This window comes from Taudactylus pleione, unplaced genomic scaffold, assembly GCF_031769625.1.
Source record: "Taudactylus pleione unplaced genomic scaffold, aTauple2 ptg000451l, whole genome shotgun sequence".
Classification (NCBI taxonomy): Eukaryota; Metazoa; Chordata; class Amphibia; order Anura; family Myobatrachidae; genus Taudactylus; species Taudactylus pleione.
This window is the reverse complement of record NW_028284853.1, coordinates 60,400-81,759: the sequence shown is the minus strand read 5'-3', so window position 1 is coordinate 81,759 and position 21,360 is coordinate 60,400. Positions and strand designations below refer to the sequence as shown.

Below are 21,360 nucleotides of genomic sequence, written 5' to 3'. Positions count from 1 at the left end.
CACCCAGCTTCCTGCACACGAACCCCACTACTGCATCAGCTTTAGCATTCTCTCCAGGAACACAAGAACCCTCAAACCTGACACTATGGTGTATCACGAGTGCTGAGGCACCCACATTAAGGCTCCATGGTCTGTGCATTTAAGATGATCGACTGAACGTCGGTCACACCATTGACATTTGTGGTATCCTAGGGTCTACTCTAGATTCTCTCCTCTAATTCAACTATACATGGCCACTGTAGCAGTGGATTTGCGATTGGGAACATATCAGCGTTCCCAGACACGCCTGTGACACTCCAATAACATGGGTCCTTTTTGCAATCACTTTGTGTCAACTAACTAGTCTCCAGCCTGATACATTTAAGCCAAGATTCAAGTTGGTTCTGCAGAACAAATTTAGGGGCATATTTACTAAAGGTCAATTTTGGGGTTCTGTTTTATTTGTAGTCGATTTGCATTCATTTTTGCAAATCAGAGATTTACTAAAGGCAAAACCAACTATAAAATAGACTATAAAACCAAATCCTGCCAAAAACCGAATATCGACCAAACATCAATACTTTTATTATAGAAGACTACAGGATCTCCAGATTGACTATCAGTCGGTTTCAAAAACGAACAAAAATTGTACTAACAACCGACTGGTAAATCACCCAAACAATAGACCTGCCTGATGCAGTCGTGTTTGGGAGAAGCACTACACAGATCACTGTAATCTGTGCAGGCTTTTTAGGATTAAAAGCAATGTAGTAGTTAAAATTTTAAAACCAAAAATTGCATTTGTTAATAAATATATGACTAAATTGTGTCTATGTGTAATATTCCGCAGTTGGATGTGCTCCCTGTCTTGACTATACAACAAAAGGTGAACTTCAGCTTGAGCTCGAATGCATCCAATGACCCAGTTTCTGCGAGCATGATTGTTGGGTCCCTACAGAACACCAGTGACCTGTATGACTTCCTGACATATCTCAATGCTGCCGTTATCTCGGTAAGTGTCCGCCAACGTGTCTTCTGGGATCTCAACAAGATCTTCATCAACTGATTTTGACAAACCATCTCAAGTGCTCTTGAAATGAACCAATGGCAAACCCGTGTTTACTAATTGTAGGACCTATATATACATAGCTAAAAGAGAGCTGTGAGCAGTTCCTACCACAAGTTGCTCCTCTTGTAATGAGATGTCTTCTTGTGTTTGCAGAAAAATATGAGCTCAGTGAACCCCCCCTTTTCTCAAGCTCTTCTGAACAAGACTTTTGAAACAATCAAATCCAACATCTCCATGTTTAACAGTTCAGATTGGACCCAGCTCTTCCAGGACAAGCTACGCTCTATCCTGTCTGAGATTTCTCCAGAGCAGCTCAGCGTTGTTCCTCAGAACATCTCCTGTGGCTCCTATCAGGCTATGTAAGAGTCAATTTGCAGTCCATATAAAAACCTTTATTATTGAGTCAAAATTTAAGTCCAACAGTATTTCTAAGTTTTTAATTTTATGTTTTGCTTATGTATATATTGACTTTAATCTATGATATCCGATAATGGTACCACATCCTTGCAGATAATTAGCCAGCCAGAGGACTCTTTGGAGGCACTTCAATCATGCACGATGGCCGCAATTTGAGGACATCCCTACTGTTTTGCCAAGACCTCACGACCACCAAATCGCAGATTTTTCCTTGCAAACCATAGTGGTGCGCAGGAAAATCTATAGTGTTGGGCTATCGTAATTCCGAGAGATGTGTGCCGCCAACACATCACGACAACACATCATTTGGAGTTCAATTGCACCCCCCAATTGTAGTTAACATTATACAATACATTAATTTCATCATTTTCAAAATCAATCATAAATGTAATCATTTATGTATTACACGTGAACGCAAAGCTTCACAATACATGTAGAGAGCTGTAAATGCACTCATTGCCACCTAAGAGATTACTTAACAATGTACGGGAAATTTAAATGTGTGAATATTACATTTTACATTTTTTTTATTTAAATATGATACAACAAAATGCCATAAAAGAACAAAAGTTTCTTGTAATAATCAGAGCTGGCTTGTCTTTAAAAAAAAAAAAACATGTTATTTGACTTAAGAAAAACAGCAAATAGTTTTCATACATATAAAGTAGTAGAATACATTAATATATATGTTATAATACAGTTTAAATAGGACATTGTCTTTGATTAAATCTAGATGATCACAGTATTGGTTTAGGGTTGTATAAAATAGTAAATATATAAACGTTTACTAGTAAAAAAAAAACTTTGTACTTTAGAATTTTTTTCTAGAAACATTATATTTTACATTGAACATTGTATTATTTTAATTTAAGGTTTGTTAAATATATTTAAGTAAATTTTTATTTAACTTCTACAAAAAAATACATTAGCTTTTTACTAAATAAATGTATTTCTCTGAATTGTAATATATTATATACATTGATGTATGGTGTACAATTTTTATTTCACGTATTTATGTGTTTTACAGCCTCAAAGCTCTGGATTCTAATTTTCCCAAAATGTCCCCAGAAAAACAGAAGAGTGTTTATAAAGCCCTGATCAAGCCATATCTGAGCAAGAAAGGTAACATTTAATGTGGAAATTCATGTCCAAACTTATTATCTTGATATTGCAGTGTCTGCAGCCCCAAATCATCACAATTTCCAATTAGAATCGGATTATTGAACAATTTGGAAACTGATTCCACTTTTCAGGATGGAAATTTAGCATGATTCCCTGGCAGAAGTTCCCCCTATTATTAACATTATGATTATTATTATCTTCAATTTATATGATGTCACCAAATGGCCATAGCTCGGTACATGGAGAATTTTAATATAAGAACCATGAGGCTGGAGGGCCCAGCTTGTTAAAGCTTACAGTCTAAATGGCTGGGGGATAAAACTGGAATTTGTTTTTCCTGTCCAGAATTGAAACTACATCACAGAGCACAATGAACTTACTGCTTTTGTCCCAGCTCTGTTTGTTATAGTTTCTGTGAAATGTACAGTAAATGTAATAAAATAAACATAGGCATTTTGTTATATTTTAGTTAACACTATGTCTGATAATAGAAAAAACTATGTATTTTGCGATTGTTATTTGTTTTACATATCACTCATATAAGTATTACATTTTTCTCAATTTGGTTACTGGACAGATTTTTTTTTTCTGTATTATTTTCTGTATTTCTGTCTAGTTTTTGATATGTATATGTTTTTATATTTGTAGCAATATGTTATGCTTCAATAAAAGAATATTTAAAAAAAATAAAAAAAAAATTAATAAAATTAAATTCCATTGTATGGCGCAGCAATGCAGAACTCAAAAAGTGTATGGCTGTAACTTCACAGTGAAATGCGCTGCTCCACCATGGAATTCATGCGTGCAAAATTCTACAGCAGCTTCACTCGTCCCAACTTACTACATAAATGTATTTTCAGCCATTTTCATTGTACGAAATGACCTTCATTTTTCTATCTTTATCTTCATAGGCCCGGAATGTTCTAAAAATGTCAACAGCAGCACACTGGTAGCACAGAATTTTGGGATATTCTCTCAGTTTGCAGATTACAGTGACTTTGTGGCACTTAATGGAAATTTCAGTGCAGTAAGTAGCAGGTGCTAATGAGAACGTTAAAGCCGCAATCGCACATACATTTTCTTTCTTTAAATAGCAAGTTAAATATCTTTTAAAGCATGCAGCTGATTTTTTTAATTTAGCTGTCCCCCTACAAGTCAAATCATTATCTCTTTTTCAAAATCTCTCTGTCAGTAAATATAAAGGGTTAAACAACTCTTCTACAAAGACCCAGCATCACAAGTTTCAGCATATCATGCGATTGCTGAGGGTAGAGAAGGAGGAGGAAGATGTCACAGTGCAAACAGAGCTCAGGGGGTCATTCTAAAGCCTTTCTTCTCACTAAGTCACTAAGGGTCTATTTACTAAGCCTTGGATGGAGATAAAGTGAACGGAGATAATGTGCCAGCCAATCAGCTGCTAACTGCCATGTCACAGGCTGTGTTTGAAAAATGACAGTTAGGAGCTGGTTGGCTAGTATATTATCTGCGTTGACTTTATCTCTCTATCCAAGGCTTAGTAAATAGACCCCTCAGGTGGAGATGTACTAAGCCTTGGGGAGAGATAAAATTCCATCCAATCAGCCCCTAACTGTCACTTTACAGGCTGTGTTTGAAAAATTACAGTTAGGTGCTGATTGGTTGGTACTTTATCTCTCTCCACGGCTTCGTACACAAACCCCCCGTGTCATATACCATGTAAGTGTGGTCACCATGGTAGTTCTGAATTAAAAAGCATTAATAGCATCCTTAAGAAAAAAAAAGAAGAGGGAATGGTAAATACCAGCATTTTTCATACAGCTTGCCTTCGGGCACTTAAGCTCGCGCGTGCGCAGTCAGAGATTTCTGGACTTTTTGTGCATGAAACATTGCTCAACTGTGTAAACGTGTGTACTGCATCCATCTCTGAATCTGGCCCTAAGCCACACCCATAACGTTCAATGTCTGGCTTACGTTATTTAAACATTTAAGCCAAAAGTCATGTTGGTTCTGCAGAACACACCTAGATAGAGAAAGTGTTTTTGCTGTTCGCAGCAGCACCAATTAAACAACTTACATCAGCACTTACAACTTCCTTAGCACTTTCTGAGCTTTACAAAACTGTAAATATCCACTGTATAGAGCAGAGCGGTCATGTCCAAAAGAAACAACTCTGCCTGGATGCTAGAAAGAGCTTAGAGAAGAACACAGAATGAAGACTGAGGGGCTGACTCAGCGGTGCATGCTAAGTGAATGCAATTATGTAGTTGAGCCATTACGTGTAGCATGCGCTACTCTGAGTGTACGCACAAATACGCTGTTGCGCGCGGGACCGCTGGTATCATAAATGGTGTGGGACAACTATGGGAGTTCATGGCTGGTGACCGGGAGGTGGCCTGAAGTGACCGCAATAAAAATCTGTTGCGTGTTATGGGAACGAAAGCTGCTGCGTTCTTATGCGCAAAGCCACAGCCACAGAGGCCATGTTCAGACGGGGCAACTCACCTGCCATAGGGCTGGTGCACTTTGTCAATGGTGCACACAATGGTGCACGTGATGTTGGATTGTCCAGAACTACCTGCGGAGTTGCAGTGTGCATGGGCACTGAAAGTGGGCATTGCAGGGCTTGTACATTCCAGCGCACGTGAGTACACAAGAGGTAGGCTGAAACTAGCATTTGCATGTTATCCCCTAGCCGTGGCTCCGCAAAAATATGCAGCGCGGTGGTGACTGTGTGCATCTCTGAATCAGGCCCGGAAAGCGTAAACACTGATTTATGTAAAAGTTGCAGGAGGGCACATATAGGCCAACAAATGTCATCTGAAGGTAGGAAAAGCATTTAAACTGTGTCATTATGTCTCCTGTAAGTCTGAGAGTGGAATGTGAATATGCTGATATCGGTGTACTGTTTTGCAGCTGGAGGTACTGCCTTCCCTCACTGTGCCACAAATTGTAAACTTCAGTCTGGTCTCAGCCACTAGTCCAGCCGTCGCGGGCAGCATTGCGGGAACACTACATAACGCCTCCGATGTGTACAACTTTCTCTCTTACCTCAACGCCGCTGTTACATCAGTAAGTCATACGTCTTCTCCTGCAAGCTAATGCCATCTGGAGGTGTTGCCCATATCAGCCAATCGGCTTCTTGCTATCATTTGTCCAATACATTCTATCAGAGCCATAACCGGTTGTGTGCAACCGTTGCCACCACACAGACTGCAGGACTCTGTGGCGGCAGAGACATCACTAGGGTTGGTGTCACCCGGTGCTGTAACTCAGTGTGCGGATTTTGGTGTCACCCCCTTGGAGTGTGACACCCGGTGTGGCCCGCACACCCCTCACCTCGCTAGTGACGCCACTTGTGGAAGGCACTGTCACTGACCCATGGCCCCTGTTTCTGGCTAACATGGTACTCCGTCCCCTGCCGCACATCCAGGTGCTGGCTGGCCCCGGCCACTATGCGCGACCTCATGACATCATGCGGCACCAGCCACATTAAAGCCCAGTTATAACCCTGCATTCTTTAAACTGCTTGCTAAGGTCATCTCCAATTGTCCTATTTAGAAGGTTTGATAAACCTCCCTCTTTGTGATTAGAAATGTTCGTCAAAGCTAGTTTCTGTTTCTGGTACTGGTTACGGGTTGCCAGACCGGGCTCAGGACTATGACCACAAGCTAGATAAATATAAATACACAGAAGCCCATGTGATGGACATATGTAGTATGGTTAATCTAAGCTTATCCTTGCTTACAGAACAACAACAGCTCTGTGAGTCCGCAGCTATCCCAGGCTCTTCTGACCCAAACCTTCCAAGTTATCAAGCCCAGCTTCAGCTCCTTCAACAGCTCAGACTGGGCTCAGCTTTTCCAGAACAACCTAAGCTCGATTCTGCAAGAGATAACCCCAGACCAGCTCAGTCTCATACCAAAGAATATCTCCTGTGACTCCTACCAAGCCATGTAAGTGATTACTGGGCCTTGTGTGTGCGACTGACTCAGAGATGGGCGCTATTCTGATGTTTTCACAAATGGGCAATGTTTTCTTGCACAAGCGTCCTATTGGTATTCCAGCAGCGGACACAGAAAGTATTTATTAGCAAAGTGATTGACAGATAGGGATCATTTGTGGGAGGCAATGGAGGCGACTCAAACGCAGGTGTGTTGCAACTGTTTCGGGAGCATGCCTAAACTTGTGACTGTGACTCCGTATGCAGTTAAAATGGCTCTTAGTTCCGTCGGCCATTCTGCGCGGCCATAGGGTTACTTAGATGCAGGGGCGTATCTACAATGGGTGCAGGGTGTGCCGCTGCGTCCCGGGCATAGCCTGCACCCATATATTCTTTATACTTACCTGTCCATTGTCTCCAGATTGCTGCTCTGCTTCGCCGGGCCGTCGCTACAGAGCAGCAAAAATCACTGGGAAAATGGCGGCGGCCATTTTCCCGGTGACTCGCGCATGCGCAGTACTACTGCAGGCACCATTTTCCCTTAGCCAGAATCTACTGCTGCACCCGCCAGCCGCCGCAGCAGTGACACTGCTAGAGAGAGGAGGGGTCCCGCACTGAGTCTGCACATGGGCCCCCTCCTCTCTTAAAACGCCCCTGCTTAGATGGTCGATTATTTACCGATGTGTGTCCGATGGCTGAGTCTGTGCACAAGCACCATATCTGCGATGCAGTCAAAGTTGACAGAGGAAAGAACCCCCGGTTAGATGTTGATAAGGATTGGTAGCATTTTGCGCCCCTAGAGATGACAGATTGTGACCAAATTTTCTCTAAATACCTGTAAATTATGATCGTAAAAATGCCCCTGCCGACAATTCCATACACTAGTACAGTTTCTGCTCACTCTCTATTTCTTGCATTAGTACAAACAACTAGGGAATATGGATTATCAGTGTTATTATACATGTTGCTATGAATACAGGGAAGAATGATCATCATTTACAATGTGTGCGTGTGTTGTTTCTAACAGAGTCAAAGGTCTGGATTCCGATTTCTCCAAAATGCCACCAGCAAACCAGAAAAATGTTTACCGGTCTTTTATCAAACCTTATTTGACCATGAAAGGTAACGTCCATCAGTCAAAAGCATACAGACTACAGGTTCATTCAGGGCGGGATTAATCCTTTGGGGGTCCGGGTTACTTAAAATAGGGGGGCCCACTCCCACTCCTCCAGCCCTACCCAACTTGTCAGCACTGTCCCCACTCTTCATCCAGCCCGGCCTCACTTGTCTTCCGGCCAACCCCCACACGACGTCCGTCCCACACTCACTCATCGTCCGGCCCACCCCCACTCCTACGGCCCTCCCCCTCTTGTAGGCACCCGCCCCCACTCCTCATACAGCCCACCTCTTTCATCTTCAGGCCTGCCTCCAATTGTCATCCAGCCCGCCCCCACTCATTGTCTGACCCGCCCTCATCTATCTGGCCCTTAGAAAATGTACGGGACTGTACAGAGCAGCAGTGTGCTTCCACCCGGGATCCCCACCTTAATCCGACTCTGGTTACATTGACAATTAGGCACATGCAGGTTGAGGGTGTTATAGTCACACTTGTGCACCCACCTCAACTTAAGCCAGTTTGATGGAATGCAAAAGGTTCTGTAATTACTCCCACCCACATTTTAATTATAGCTCCGCCTACATCGCACTATCACTGGAAATCTGTGTGCTAGATATGTTAATCCTATTGAAAAATATTATATTAGAGAACATAACATTCACAGATAAGGGTGAAATATTGTATTTGTGCTATGTCTGCTGTTAATTTGTGGCTTCCTAATTAGGCAACACCATTACATGCTTTAACCAAACCACTGTCAATTCCTCCGCCTGGCTCGTGACTAATATGGCCTCATTTATGACCTACACAAGCGAGGAAGACCTGCCTCTCTTTGCTAATGGCTCCATGGTAAGATTATCCCATTTAAAAAGGCAGATCTATTCATTCCCATTGTACATCAGCTGGTACTGTGTAGTGACTCAGACATTCCATAATCAGGGCCATCTCTTCCATTGGGCTTGTTGGGCAGTTGCTTGTAGGGGCCCACCAACTCGCCCCCCTGCAGCTGCGGCCAGTTGGTAAATTTGTGATATTTTTATAAGCCAGCCGCCGTTGCACTGTATTCTGATCTAACCTCCCCTCCCCCGGTGACGAGTACTCACCTCAGTCCCAGTTTCACTTCATCCGCCGGCTTCAGACAGAGTCTCTCTGCATGTGTGGGAGGTCTGAAGGACATGCAGGAGGCTTTAATTTTATTGACCATTTACATTTGCCCATGGCCCACAATGCTGTTAAGACAACCCTGTCCATAACCCACCATGAAATGTACATATGGATTCATTGTACAGTTTAGCTTTGGCCACTGCAGATTACATAGAGTTGGGGTGTTCAGTCATCTATAAATATATATATATATATATATATTTCCATATTCATCAATATATACAGTGTCATACCTAAGGAGTGCAAGGGAAAATTAGCGATGTAACTGGTCGCGAAGTGCCTTCACACCCACTGTTCTGGAGTTGCTGTACTTTGTGGCCATCGCTAGGAACTGAATTGCCTCCGCTGTGCATAGCTGGGCTGTCTGAGTGTCAACATGTGGACAATAAACAGGCTCCTCCAAATTATGAGACATTACCAGTGTCGGACTGGGGTATGAAAGGCCCACCAGGGTAAATGCAGTGGTAGAGGCCCATGCTTAAGGGGTGTTGCTAGTCGCCACAGAGGGTGTTGCCAACCACCAAAGAGGCTTTGCCAACCAGTACACCCATGTTCTTCCATGTTCCTGCTCTACCTGGTAACTGACCCTCTAATAGAGTAATAATTTAAGTGTATGGTCTGGAACCTGACATTAGAGGAGGGGGGGTCCCTCAAGCTTTGGGGCCTACCGGGGATTTCCCCTGTACCCCTGTTGGCCAGTCCGACCCAGGACATTACTCAAGTTTCAAAACCTTTGTTTAGAATAATGATCGTCAATTAATGAAACACAAGTTGCATGTCTGTAGGACTAGTATTATCAGTCTTTGAATGTTTGAATGTTGACTATTTCTCTATTTGCAGCTAGCAATATTTGCCAGTGATCCGTCAACTGTTCAACTTACAAGCCAACTTAACTTCCCCAAAGATACGGCAGTTTATTACACCTATCTTTTGACATCCAGTGGGAACGCCAATGTGTCCAGGTAATTAATATATAATATAATATAGTGGGTGTCTTTATGCTGGCTGAGCTGTGGCAGGCATTAGCATATATTAGCAGCTGCGTTGCGTGCGATTTCACAGCTGTGATCGCAATTGCGATTCATACTGAATAAGGCCCGGTGACCTTCTTAACTGCTAGTCTGAAGTGAGTTTTCTCTAGGAGGTGTTGGGTTCTAATGTTATAAAGTTGGTTGGTGCTAAGCCTGAAAAACCAGGACTTGTGTCTGCTGCCCAGTTGAAAAATGCGTGTGTGACATTATATGAAGAAGTACAAAGTTAGGCTTACCTAAGTCCATATGCATGAAAAAAAAATCATTAGATTAGAGAATTCATCAAAACTAGATGAAAAGTAAATGGTAAAAATAATAAACATTAACAGTTTTATATATATATATATATATATATATATATATATATATATATATATATATAAAATATATTTTTGTGTGTTTTTTAGACATAATATCTATGGTAACTACTAATAACAGTGTTAACCACAAGGTCCATTGTTTTGATCCATATTTTCCAGCCTCCCTGAAAAGTTCCTCTGTTACCTCAGTCCCTCTGCTTTAAAGAAGCTAAACTCGGGTGATGCTTTGGCCATGGTCAAGAAGATAAACAAGCAGTGTCATAATGCTTCTCCAGGGCAAGCACCCACAAGCTCAACCCCTGAGGAACTGCAGGTAATGCCACGTTCAAGAAACCCTTCTGCTGACTGCAGGGCCGGCTCCAGAAGGAGCCGCACCAAGTGCAAAAACTGGACGGCGCTTGCCCGAAAAGGGGGCATGGCCTAATTTGCATACGTCACGCCCCCAAGGTGACGTTAGGTGACGAAGACCAGCAGCTGATTTGCCCCCAGCCTTCTCCCAGCTCTGTATGGATGTCACTCGTATGTGCACGGCATCTATTCAGCTTCCCCGGCACCGCCGCGCTCTCTTTAGCAAATCAGAGCTGCGACGGTGGGGGTTACCAACCTCCCGACCCACCGCGGGACAGTCCCCGAAAAACAGGACTGTCCCGCTGAAATCGGGATGGTCAGGAGGGGTGCACCCTTTACGGGTTGGCGCCCCTGTTCGACCGCACTGGTCGAACACCTCAAGAGCCGGCCCGGGCTGACTGCATTATTAAGTGTTCTGAGGCAGAGTTGAATGCGTCAGATTTGCAGTTGGAATTTGCGTGCTTTGGTACTGCGCATGCTTGGAAGCCGAGTGTACACATCTATAGGAGACTTTACTAAAGTGTGAGTTTTTAGAAGTAGAGATGTTGCCCATAGCAACCAATCAGATTCTATCTATTATCTTCTCGAAGGTGCTAGTTAAATGTTAAGTAGAATCTGACTGGTTGCTATGGGAAACATCTCCACTTCTAAAAACCCTAATTTTAGTAAATTTTCCCCTTAGAGTGTTGCGATACTCAGACGCATCTGCACTTGCAGGAGAAGGGGCATAACTGGGTCGTAAAAGGGAGTTCGAACGTTGGCAAAGTTTTGTGTGTATGCGAAGGTACGCCTGTTTGCAGATGGATCTCTTGCAGCAGGAACAGGTCTGGTGCAGAGGTGCACTGACATTAATGACAGGTATGAAACCAGGTGTATGTATCTGGGCGCTGCCAACGCATAAATGCGCGAGACCCGGCGAGCGAAGGACTTTCCATCGCTCCGGGTCTCGCACCAAAGGGGGCGTGCTGTCGATGTTGATTGACAGCACGCCCCCTTTGGTGGGCGTGCCGGGGGTGTGCCTGCCAGACGGAGGCGCTCCCATGGGAACGCCTACCGTCTGAAGCCGGCCCCACTGACATCACTAGTGATGTCAGTGGGAGTGACTTTGGCTCTGGTAGAGCCAAAATCACTCCAGGGCTTTTGGTTGAGAAACCCGACCACAGGGTTTCACTCGCAAGTCCGATGGTCGCGATGGTCAAGACCATCGCGACCATCTTGTTGGACACTCGTATATGCTGTGGGTGGTGACCCACAGCTATACGAGCGTCCAGGAGGACGCTCCATTTTAATGGAGGAGGGCCCTGATTCAGAGCGAGCGCTCTGGTCAGAGCGTCCGGCTCTGAATCAGGGCCATAGTACCAGGGAGCTCTTGTTTGTACTAATGGCATACTGTATACACACGTCTATGAAGCGTAATTACAGTAGATGGCATTCCATTATAGCAGTTACTGTCCAAATCGGGACAATTCCAAACAGCATAAAATCCTATTTATTCTCATTTTTGTAGATGTAAGATGTAGCAAAAAAAAATAAAAATTTAGGATGTATTCAACAATTTCTCCCAAACCTAATAGAAGTTGATTCTGGGTGGTACACATGGGCCCCTAGTTCCTGGGGGGGCCCGCAACGCACACCCTGCACCCATTCACAATACTTACCTCTCTGTCAGTTCCGTAGATATCATGCACCATGTCTCCGCCACAAGTGCCATGTTTCTGAAGATCTGCACAACGGATATCACCAGGACCATGGCGCAGGTGTCCTGTATCCGGAGATTGGTGCATAAAAGAAGTCACCAGGCCGCCATTTTTCCCGGAGATCAGCGCTTGCGCAGTAGACTCTGGGGGCTGATTAGAGCGCTGCAGCCAAATGATTTGTCTGTGATGTGTCATGTCTATGGTGATTTGTCTGTGATGTGTCGTGTCTATGGTGATTTGTCTGTGATGTGTCGTGTCTATGGTGATTTGTCTGTGATGTGTTGTGTATATGGTGATTTGTCTGTGATGTGTCGTGTCTATGGTGATTTGACTGTGGTGTGTCGTGTCTATGGTGATTTGTCTGTGATGTGTCGTGTCTATGGTGAATTGTCTGTGATGTGTCGTGTCTATGGTGATTTGTTTGTGATGTGTTGTGTTTATGGTGATTTGTCTGTGATGTGTGGTGTCTATGGTGATTTGTCTGTGATGTGTTGTGTCTATGGTGATTTGTCTGTGATGTGTCGTGTCTATGGTGATTTGTCTGTGATGTGTCGTGTCTATGGTGATTTGTCTGTGATGTGTTCAGTCTATGGTGATTTGTCTGTGATGTGTCGTGTCCATGGTGATTTGTCTGTGATGTGTGGTGTCTATGGTGATTTGTCTGTGATGTGTCGTGTCTATGGTGATTTGTCTGTGATGTGTCGTGTCTATGGTGATTTGTCTGTGATGTGTTCAGTCTATGGTGATTTGTCTGTGATGTGTTGTGTCTATGGTGATTTGTCTGTGATGTGTGGTGTCTATGGTGATTTGTCTGTGATGTGTCGTGTCTATGGTGATTTGTCTGTGATGTGTTCAGTCTATGGTGATTTGTCTGTGATGTGTTGTGTCTATGGTGATTTGTCTGCGATGTGTTGTGTCTATGGTGATTTGTCTGTCGAGTGTCATGTGTATAAAATTGGTGTCTACGTGTGTGAGTGACGACAGAGGGCCTGATTCTGCAAGAATCGCCATTCTGCTTATACGCACGCAACTGCGCTGCTAATTATCAGCGGTGATATGTAAATGTTTGCATTCACATTGCGATCGCAGCCTAACATAAGGACGCCCTCTTCCCCTTACTCACATCCGTATACTAGGAGAACATAGCGAAACAATTGGTAACATCGAGTAACATCGGACCCATACGCACAGCTAAGGAAGCCCAGACCTCGCTCAGGAATGTCTAACTTCTGCGCACGATATGAGACCTCAGGAGGCATCATGTATCGCAGTCGCTAATTTATGCACGCCCATGTAACGGCGTTGAAACGCACTGGCACGCTAGAGTTCACCCGACCACCTCCCGTCACCAACCACAAATGGCACTTCCTGTCACTCACTCTGCTATGGTTCTGCGCATCTATAATGGGTGCAGTGTGTACGGGGCACACAGGCCCCTGGATCCAGGGGGGGCCCACACCGCACACCCTACACCCATATTATTTTAAACTTGCCAGTCCGTGGTCCCGCGGCGGGTGTCAACGCTGCTTAGAACACCAGAAAATGGCTGCCGTGGCCATTTTCCCGGCATTCTGCGCATGCGCAGTAGACTCCGGGCACACTCTAGTGCCCGGAGTCTACTAATGCTCCAGTGGCTGGCCAGCCGCATCAGTCGGCTGCCGGCCACCGGGGAGAGAGGAGGGGGCCCCGCACGGGGAGTGCACACGGGCCCCCTCCTCTCTTAAGACGCCCCTGAGCACCTCCCATACATACCTGGTCCAGTTGGCCTTGTCGTACGTCCCCCCTGATTGGCCACTAAATGGCTCTGAATAATTCCTCTATGTGAGGTGTCCTTTATTCCTTTGCTGCTTCCCGCAAAAGAATAAAGGACAGTTTTACCAATGTCCGCTTCAAGTTGTTTTATGTTATTATATTTCTTGTTGTCTGTCCACAGTTGGCAGTGTCACTGGTCAGCAAACTAAGCAACTTATCCTCCGACACAATTACTAGTTTGGGCCAATCGGCCGTGGGCCTCTCCCCATCACAAATTAACGGTCTCAGCAGCCAAGACTTGGAATCCGCAGTCCCTGCACTAAGCAACGTCACCAGCTGGAGCAACGGACAGACCAGAGTGATCATGAAAAAACTCTTGCAAAACAATTACAAGGTGGAACATGTAGACATTATAGAAATCCATTTTCTCAGTGTTTTTTTACTACCATGACCAAAGTCACTAATTCTCCCCTCTGTTGTCTGTCCTCCTGTGATAGATTAAGAGCCTGGATAGCCTTGGCGGCTTAGTGACTGGATTGCCAAGCAAAAATCTGCTGGAACTGGAGCCCAGCTTGGTACTGAATGCAATGAAGAACGTTCAGTTTGCAAACATGCTGTCCGGTGCTCCTCCTGCACTGCAGAATGTGGTTGTCAAGCAGGTAGGTACCTTTCTAATTAACAGGGTTTGTCTACTCTAATGATGCGTACACACGTAGCGACCTGTCAGTGATGCGAAATCGCTGACAGATCGTTATGCACCCTCCCTGGTATGCTGGATGATCAATTTCGATCATCCAGCACACCACCAACTTTACCGTCGACTATAGCGACCTGCGATCGTCGATCGCGGGTCCCTATAGTAACTTGCTCGATATCGAGCTATCGCTATCGTCCATACATGGCCGCGCATCGCTAGTCAAAGGTAAGTTGGTAGGGACCATTTACAAGAAAGATTTGAAAGATAACGGTAACGATATCGTTATCGTTCAAATCTTCCTTTTAAATCGCTACGTGTGTATGCACCATTAGCCTAGTGAGAACATGGCCTACAGCAGAGGAATTCAACATTAGACTCTCCAGCTGCTGCAGAACTACACTTCCCAGCATGCCCTGCCACAGTTTTAGCATGCCCTAAAAGCAAAAGTGGGGCAGAGCATGCTGGAATGTGCAGTTCCACAGGAGCTGGTGGGCCACGCGTTGACTACCCCTGGCCCAGAGTAGAGAAAGTGGAACAAAACCTGGAAAGATACTCTACGTTCAGAAGTTACTCAGTGATTGCTGACATATTTCTGTGGACGTTCATCTCATGCTGTCTTAGGCCAGTTGAAAGAAAACTGCCCTGCCAGTAATGTATAGATGACCCTTTATTTTCCATTATAGATGACCCTTTATTTTCCATTTTGCAAAAACAGACAGCAGAACAATTCATGTCTGTTGTCACAGAATTTAGGGCTCAGGTCAACTCTATTAAAAGCCTATTACATTTAAACAACAGTACTCCGAGAACAATTTACTAGCACTGGATTGAAGGACAAGTGCACAGCTTTAAGCGGTTCTGCACCTGTTTATAAGTACCCACTAGCGGCAGATATACTAAATACACTATGAGGAAAAGTTTGATTGGTTGCTATGGGAACGCTTCCATTCCTCCTTTTTGGAGGTTTTAGTAATCGTACCCGGGTGTGTGTAAATCTGTGCAGATGCCCCAGAATCCCCAGTACATTTCCCTGTACGCTCAGTGCATCTAATTGTCAGTTACTTTACAAAAATAATAATAATTTTAAAAAAACCACTACTTTATACCAATGTGCCAGACGCTGTTACTGTTATTGATAACTTAAGACGCTGCCATGTCCAGGCCTGAAAGTTTAAGCAGCTTCTACATCACACAGGAGACTCAGGGATGGCAAGTGAATGTACACTTTCCCCTGTGGCTCACCTGAGTCATGTGACACGGGCGGGGAAGCCGCTACTGATATTCGCTGACCTATCAATGGACACTTAAAAGACAAACTAGTTCAAAACAAGCAGACTGAACTTGACAGTAATAAAAGAAAGTATAAATGGACATGAACGTCCTCTCATTCGTTTCATAGACTCTTCAGTCCCCTAATGTTCTCTTCCTCCCTCTAGATTGCAGCTGTAGATTCTACTCCATCTAACCTGGTCAAAAATGTCCCCGGCAATCTCGCTGGTTTCATACCCAAGTCCTCACTATTCTTTAAATCAGAAAAGCCGGTTTTACAAGATGTCAATGGCAAAACATGGAGTGCAGATCAGGTATGATATTATTATTATTATTATTATTATTATTATTATTATTATTATTATTATTATTATTATTTTTATTATTACTATTATTATTATTACTATTATTATTACTACTCTTATTATTACTATTATTATTATTATTATTATTACAATTATTATTACTATTATTATGATTATTATGATTAACTATTATTATTATTACTATTATTATTACAATTATTATTACTAGTAAAAAGGCATATGCCAGGTCACCCATTCTGTACCACCACCCCTGCTCCCTCTCTGCCTGCTGTTCTGTCCGCCCGCCCCTGCATTCCATCACACACACACATACTAGAATAGACGCCAACATTTTGGGCAGGTCACCCAGACTCACCAGCAAAGTGGTTGTTCCAGAGAGCTTGATAACGCGTTTCGCCATTCTCCAACGCTTGAATGATGCACTTCACGGCTCCTCGACAGCCGCACCCCGCACCATTGCAAACTCAGCACATATGATTAAAGGGTGACATCATGTTGGAAGAATGTATGTTTAGAATTGAACATACACCCACTATATGTCATAAAAAATTATTTAATGTAGGCAGAAAGTGTATATTTTGTTTTTATTTGTTTAACTATAAACAGGGCCGGATTAAGATCTGTGGGGGCCCATATTAAATGTGACGAATTTGGGGTATGCACAGTGGGGATCTCAGTAGTGTCAGTGCCCACAGTAGTGGTGCTCTTTATGCAATTCTCCCATTAATAGTGCCCCAAGTAGTCATGCCACTTGTAGTTATGCCCCAAGTAGTAATGCCTCCTGTAGTAATGCCCCAAGTAGTAATGCCCCCTGTAGTTATTGCCCTCTGTAGTTATGCCCCCTGTATAAATACCCCCAGTAGTAATACCCCTGTAGTTGTGCTTCCTGTGGTAGTGGCTCCAGTAGTAATACCCCCTGTAGTAATGCCCCTAATAGTAATGCTCCCTCTGTAGTAGTGCTCCAGTAGTAATGCCCTGCCTTCAAGTAGTAGAGCCCCAATAGTAATGCCCCCAGAAGAGGTGCCCCAAATATTAATGCCCCCTGAGTAATGCCCCCAGGTGTAATGCCCCCAGTACAAAAAGCTGCTTGCACTACAAAATAAGAAAAGAGCTATTACTTATCTTAAGCCCCGCTCCCGCTGCCTCTGCAGTCCACGTCCACGCCGCCCGGCTGCTCCTCTGCACCATGGGAGAGACGTCATGAGTCATGACGTCTCTACCATAGTGCACTGCGTGAGTTGGAGCCCGGAGCTCACGAGTGAGCTCCAGTCTCCGGCTGCCGCTGCGGGGAGGGAGCCAGGCGCCCGCTGATTACAATCTCAGCGGGCGTCTGGCAAATGGTGCCTCCCTGCGGCGCCGGGGTTGGGTTGGCCGGAGGAGGCGGAACTGGTTCTGTCTCGTCCGGTTCACTTTAACCCCAATGGGTGTGGGGGCCCTTCAGGTGTGGGGGCCAAGGGACGATCGCCCCCTGTCGCCCCCCCCTTAACCCGGCCCTGACTATAAAGGGCTCAGTAATATGGCATTTAGCAGACCAATCAATCAGTAATTAACATGTATCTGTCTAATGCAATTTAGATAATAGAAAAGGATATTTGGATATTTCATGTTTGTATTAATCTGTATTTTTCCCTATCTACTAATGCATGTAATCTGGTTATTAAAGTATAAAACCCTGCTGTATGATATGAATACAATTCTGTAAGGTTAACCATACTTTACCCAGCAGAACGTTCTCTATTATACCCCTTTTACACCAGAGCAAAAACCTGGTGTAAAAGGGTCCCTGAAAAATAACCCCGGTCAAGTGACCCAGCAATCCAATCCAGGTACCTACCAGGGCCGGACCCAGGATGGACCTGGGTAATGGTGCAGTGTAAACGGCACAATGTGGGTTATTCAGCCTGGGTCATGCCTAAAATGAGCTGATTGGTGGTTGTGGAGCAGTCACCTCCCACTTTTTATGACCTCACAAGTTTAGCAGGGCAAACCCAGGTTCAGTGTGAACGGGGCTGACCTGAAAGTAACTCAGATCGATAGTGCTGTGTAAACAGTGTCTGACCTGGGTTGCAACCATGTCTCAAAAAACCCAGGTCGGACCCGGGTTTTTGGTGGAAAAGAGGTATTAGTTTGTTTTACAATCTGTTCAATCACTCAGGAATCGTTCAGGAATCACCATGTCATTATATATTCCTTGCAGGCGTCCATGTTTTTTGATGACCTCGTGTCTCCCACAACTGATTACTCACAGTAAGTGCCTCTTTGCTTCTTTTCGTTGTTTGTCAAACTGAGTTACTGCCTTATATAGAGAATATCATTGCAAATAACTAATTTGTTATTGGGACATTTCTTTTGTTCTTGTGTGGCTATCAATAAGCAGGCACCATTCAGTGCAAACAGGGACACTAAGGGGTAAATTTACTAAAGTGAGAGTTTTTAGAAGTGAGTTTTAAAAGAGATGTTGCCCATAGCAACCAATCAGATTCTACTTAACATTTAACTAGCACCTTCTAGAAGATAATAGCTATAATCTGATTGGTTGCTATGGGCAACATCACTTTTAAAACTCACTTCTAAAAACTCTCATTTTAGTAAATTTACCACTAAATGTCTGCAACTGGTAATGTTTCCTTCTTGTGTGTTGCACAGTCAAATATTATATGGTATCTTTATAATACGCAGCTGATGCTAATGTATGTATAAGATCCCGTAAATAATATCTATATAATCAGTGAGTGCTGATATCATCACTTATAATCGATGAGGTATGATGTAATCTCTTCACTGTTCACTAGGAAATTGTTTGTATTATAATGTGCCCCCTACTGGAGGTGATTACAGGCGCTAGGGGGTATATTTACTAAAGTGCAGGTTTTTAGAAGTGGAGATGTTGCCCATAGCACCCAATCAGATTCTAGCTATAATCTTCTAGAAGGTGCTAGATAAATGTTCAGTAGAATCTGATTCGCTGTTATAGGCAACATCTCCACTTCTAAAAACCCGCACCTTAGTAAGTATACCCCCTAGAATCCCCTTTCTGTGACCTGTATAAAAGCACGCATAGATTTATATGTTCACATAACTCTTTGGTGATCCACATTCTGCAACCCCATAAACAACCCTTTCTTGTGTCGGGGACCTCTCTACTTTCACCTAAAATAAGACTATTTGCACCTGCGCAAAAGTTGGCACGTGACATCACAGAAGATCATTTGCGCTGCAGTTTTTCGCTTTTGCGGTTCATAAATTACCTTTGTTGTCTCTGTTTGTGTAGGCTCTCCTCATCGGTCTTGCAAGGTTTTACCTGTACTACCTCCAATAAGATTGGTAAGGAGCAGACCAGGATGCTGGCGAAAGCTATGAGGACACAGAATGCGGTTCTGGGTGAAGGCCAGGTGAGTTATGCAGATGTGGAGCTCAGCTTATGGTGTTCTCTATGCACCCTACCTGCAGCAGAAGCTGTGCTCATTTACCAATGCTCCATGCACTACAGCCTAGTGTATTCATCCAGTGGGGCTGTACCTCGGGAGAGTAACTCAGCCGCAGGGGGCGCCCTCGTAAAGTCGCTCCCACCGTTACACTTAATTACATTGCATAATTTGTTAATAGTATTGGGCCTATTGAGTCAGGGTTGTATGTTATTCCGATGAGTGATTATCAGTAAACCCTGCGTGCGTTACATCCTGCGACTGCAATCGTGTACGCAAGGAATATGGCTTCGGCGTCTCAATTCCCCTGTCTATTACAGATACTGCGACATTTCACCCGGATGCTTGTAACTGAAAAGCCGCAGGTGGGCGTCTCAATGCATCTCCCGGTGACTGCAACATTTGCATATATTCGCATATCAATTGCGTACAAAATTGCAGCTGCGACGGCATTAACGTACAGCTATGTATAAGGCCCATTGTACATAGATGGAAAATACATGGCCCTGTTTGTGTGAATATATTGACAGCAATGGTGTGGACTATTTGCAGATATGTACCCCAGGCAGACATCCCTGTATCCTGCTGTACTTCATACAACATATACTGAACATTATGCTGATCATCTAACTGTCTCTATCCTCAGCTGACCTGCCTGGCCAGGCAAGTGACTGCGGATGGTTATCCTACAGATCTAGACAAGTACCCCAAGGAAGTGTTTCTGTTTCTTAAGTAAGTTCATCTGTTACATTATATATACTTTAGGAATGATCACCTTGGTATTACAGATAAAAAAAATGATAAAACTATAATTAAAATGCAGCAACAGTGACACCTGCTGGTTATAAAAACAAACACAACAAAGATAATTTACTAACATTTGCATTCACTTAATTTCGGCAAAAGCAGGTGAAAATTAACATTTAATTTTTTTTTTAAATTAACATTTTCACCTCCAATTGTAGAAATAAAATTTTTCGGGCTATTCATCAAAAAGGTAAAGCAGGAGATATCACAGATATCTCATGCTTACCGGAATGGCCGCTGTCCCCATACACTAGTATGGGGACAGAATTCATCAGGTTCCGAAAATACAATATTTTTGGAGCTTGACTGCGGGAGCATTCACCATCTTCAGATGGCGAGTGCTCCCGCTCCCTCCCTATAGATAGGAGTCCTGGGCTGCGAAGACCCCTGTCCGCCGGACGCTGGCGCTCTTGTGCGTATGCGTGACCTGTAGGCTCATGATGGGGTATTCAATTTTGAGCGAAAAGTCCGGACTTTTCGCATGCCGGACTTTTCGCTCCACATCGGAGGTTTGGCAGGGGATAAAGTATCGGCTTATCCCCGTATTCAATTCCAGAAGCTGCAGAATCGGGATCCGGCTGAAAGGTAGTATAGAAAAAATCTGAGAATTTTTAGAAAATGTTCCTGGCACCCCCCTAAAGATGTTCAGACATGGGGGATCACTATGGGTAGACCCCTTTTTGCCTGCTGAAGGGAGTCAGGGCTTTTAAATAGCCGTGGCAGATGCATAAATGCGGATTTCAAGAAGGGGTGAAGAATAGCACTTAGCTTATTTTGGGGGGCAAAATAACTATGCCCATCAAATTTGGGGTACATGAAAATGGGTGTAAGCATATTTTTAAGTCCCTCAAATGATTTATTAAAATTCTTAAAAAATGCACCTGTCGCTACCACCCGCAAT

General features: G+C 43.9%; 1 protein-coding gene across 1 annotated transcript in view; it reads left to right on the top strand.

Annotated features, from left to right (window-relative positions):
• LOC148505495 (uncharacterized) overlaps positions 1-21,360 on the top strand; it is a 69,606-nt gene that overhangs the window by 29,220 nt on the left and 19,026 nt on the right. Inside the window, exons 15-30 of the mRNA XM_088448114.1 lie at positions 830-991; positions 1,202-1,407; positions 2,493-2,587; positions 3,499-3,614; positions 5,480-5,635; positions 6,314-6,519; positions 7,534-7,628; positions 8,348-8,472; positions 9,628-9,749; positions 10,298-10,451; positions 14,117-14,329; positions 14,433-14,594; positions 16,069-16,215; positions 18,425-18,474; positions 19,499-19,619; positions 20,299-20,384. Of these exons, the coding sequence (XP_088304240.1) occupies positions 830-991; positions 1,202-1,407; positions 2,493-2,587; positions 3,499-3,614; positions 5,480-5,635; positions 6,314-6,519; positions 7,534-7,628; positions 8,348-8,472; positions 9,628-9,749; positions 10,298-10,451; positions 14,117-14,329; positions 14,433-14,594; positions 16,069-16,215; positions 18,425-18,474; positions 19,499-19,619; positions 20,299-20,384 (2,216 nt within the window). The remainder of the gene's footprint in view (positions 1-829; positions 992-1,201; positions 1,408-2,492; positions 2,588-3,498; positions 3,615-5,479; positions 5,636-6,313; positions 6,520-7,533; positions 7,629-8,347; positions 8,473-9,627; positions 9,750-10,297; positions 10,452-14,116; positions 14,330-14,432; positions 14,595-16,068; positions 16,216-18,424; positions 18,475-19,498; positions 19,620-20,298; positions 20,385-21,360) is intronic.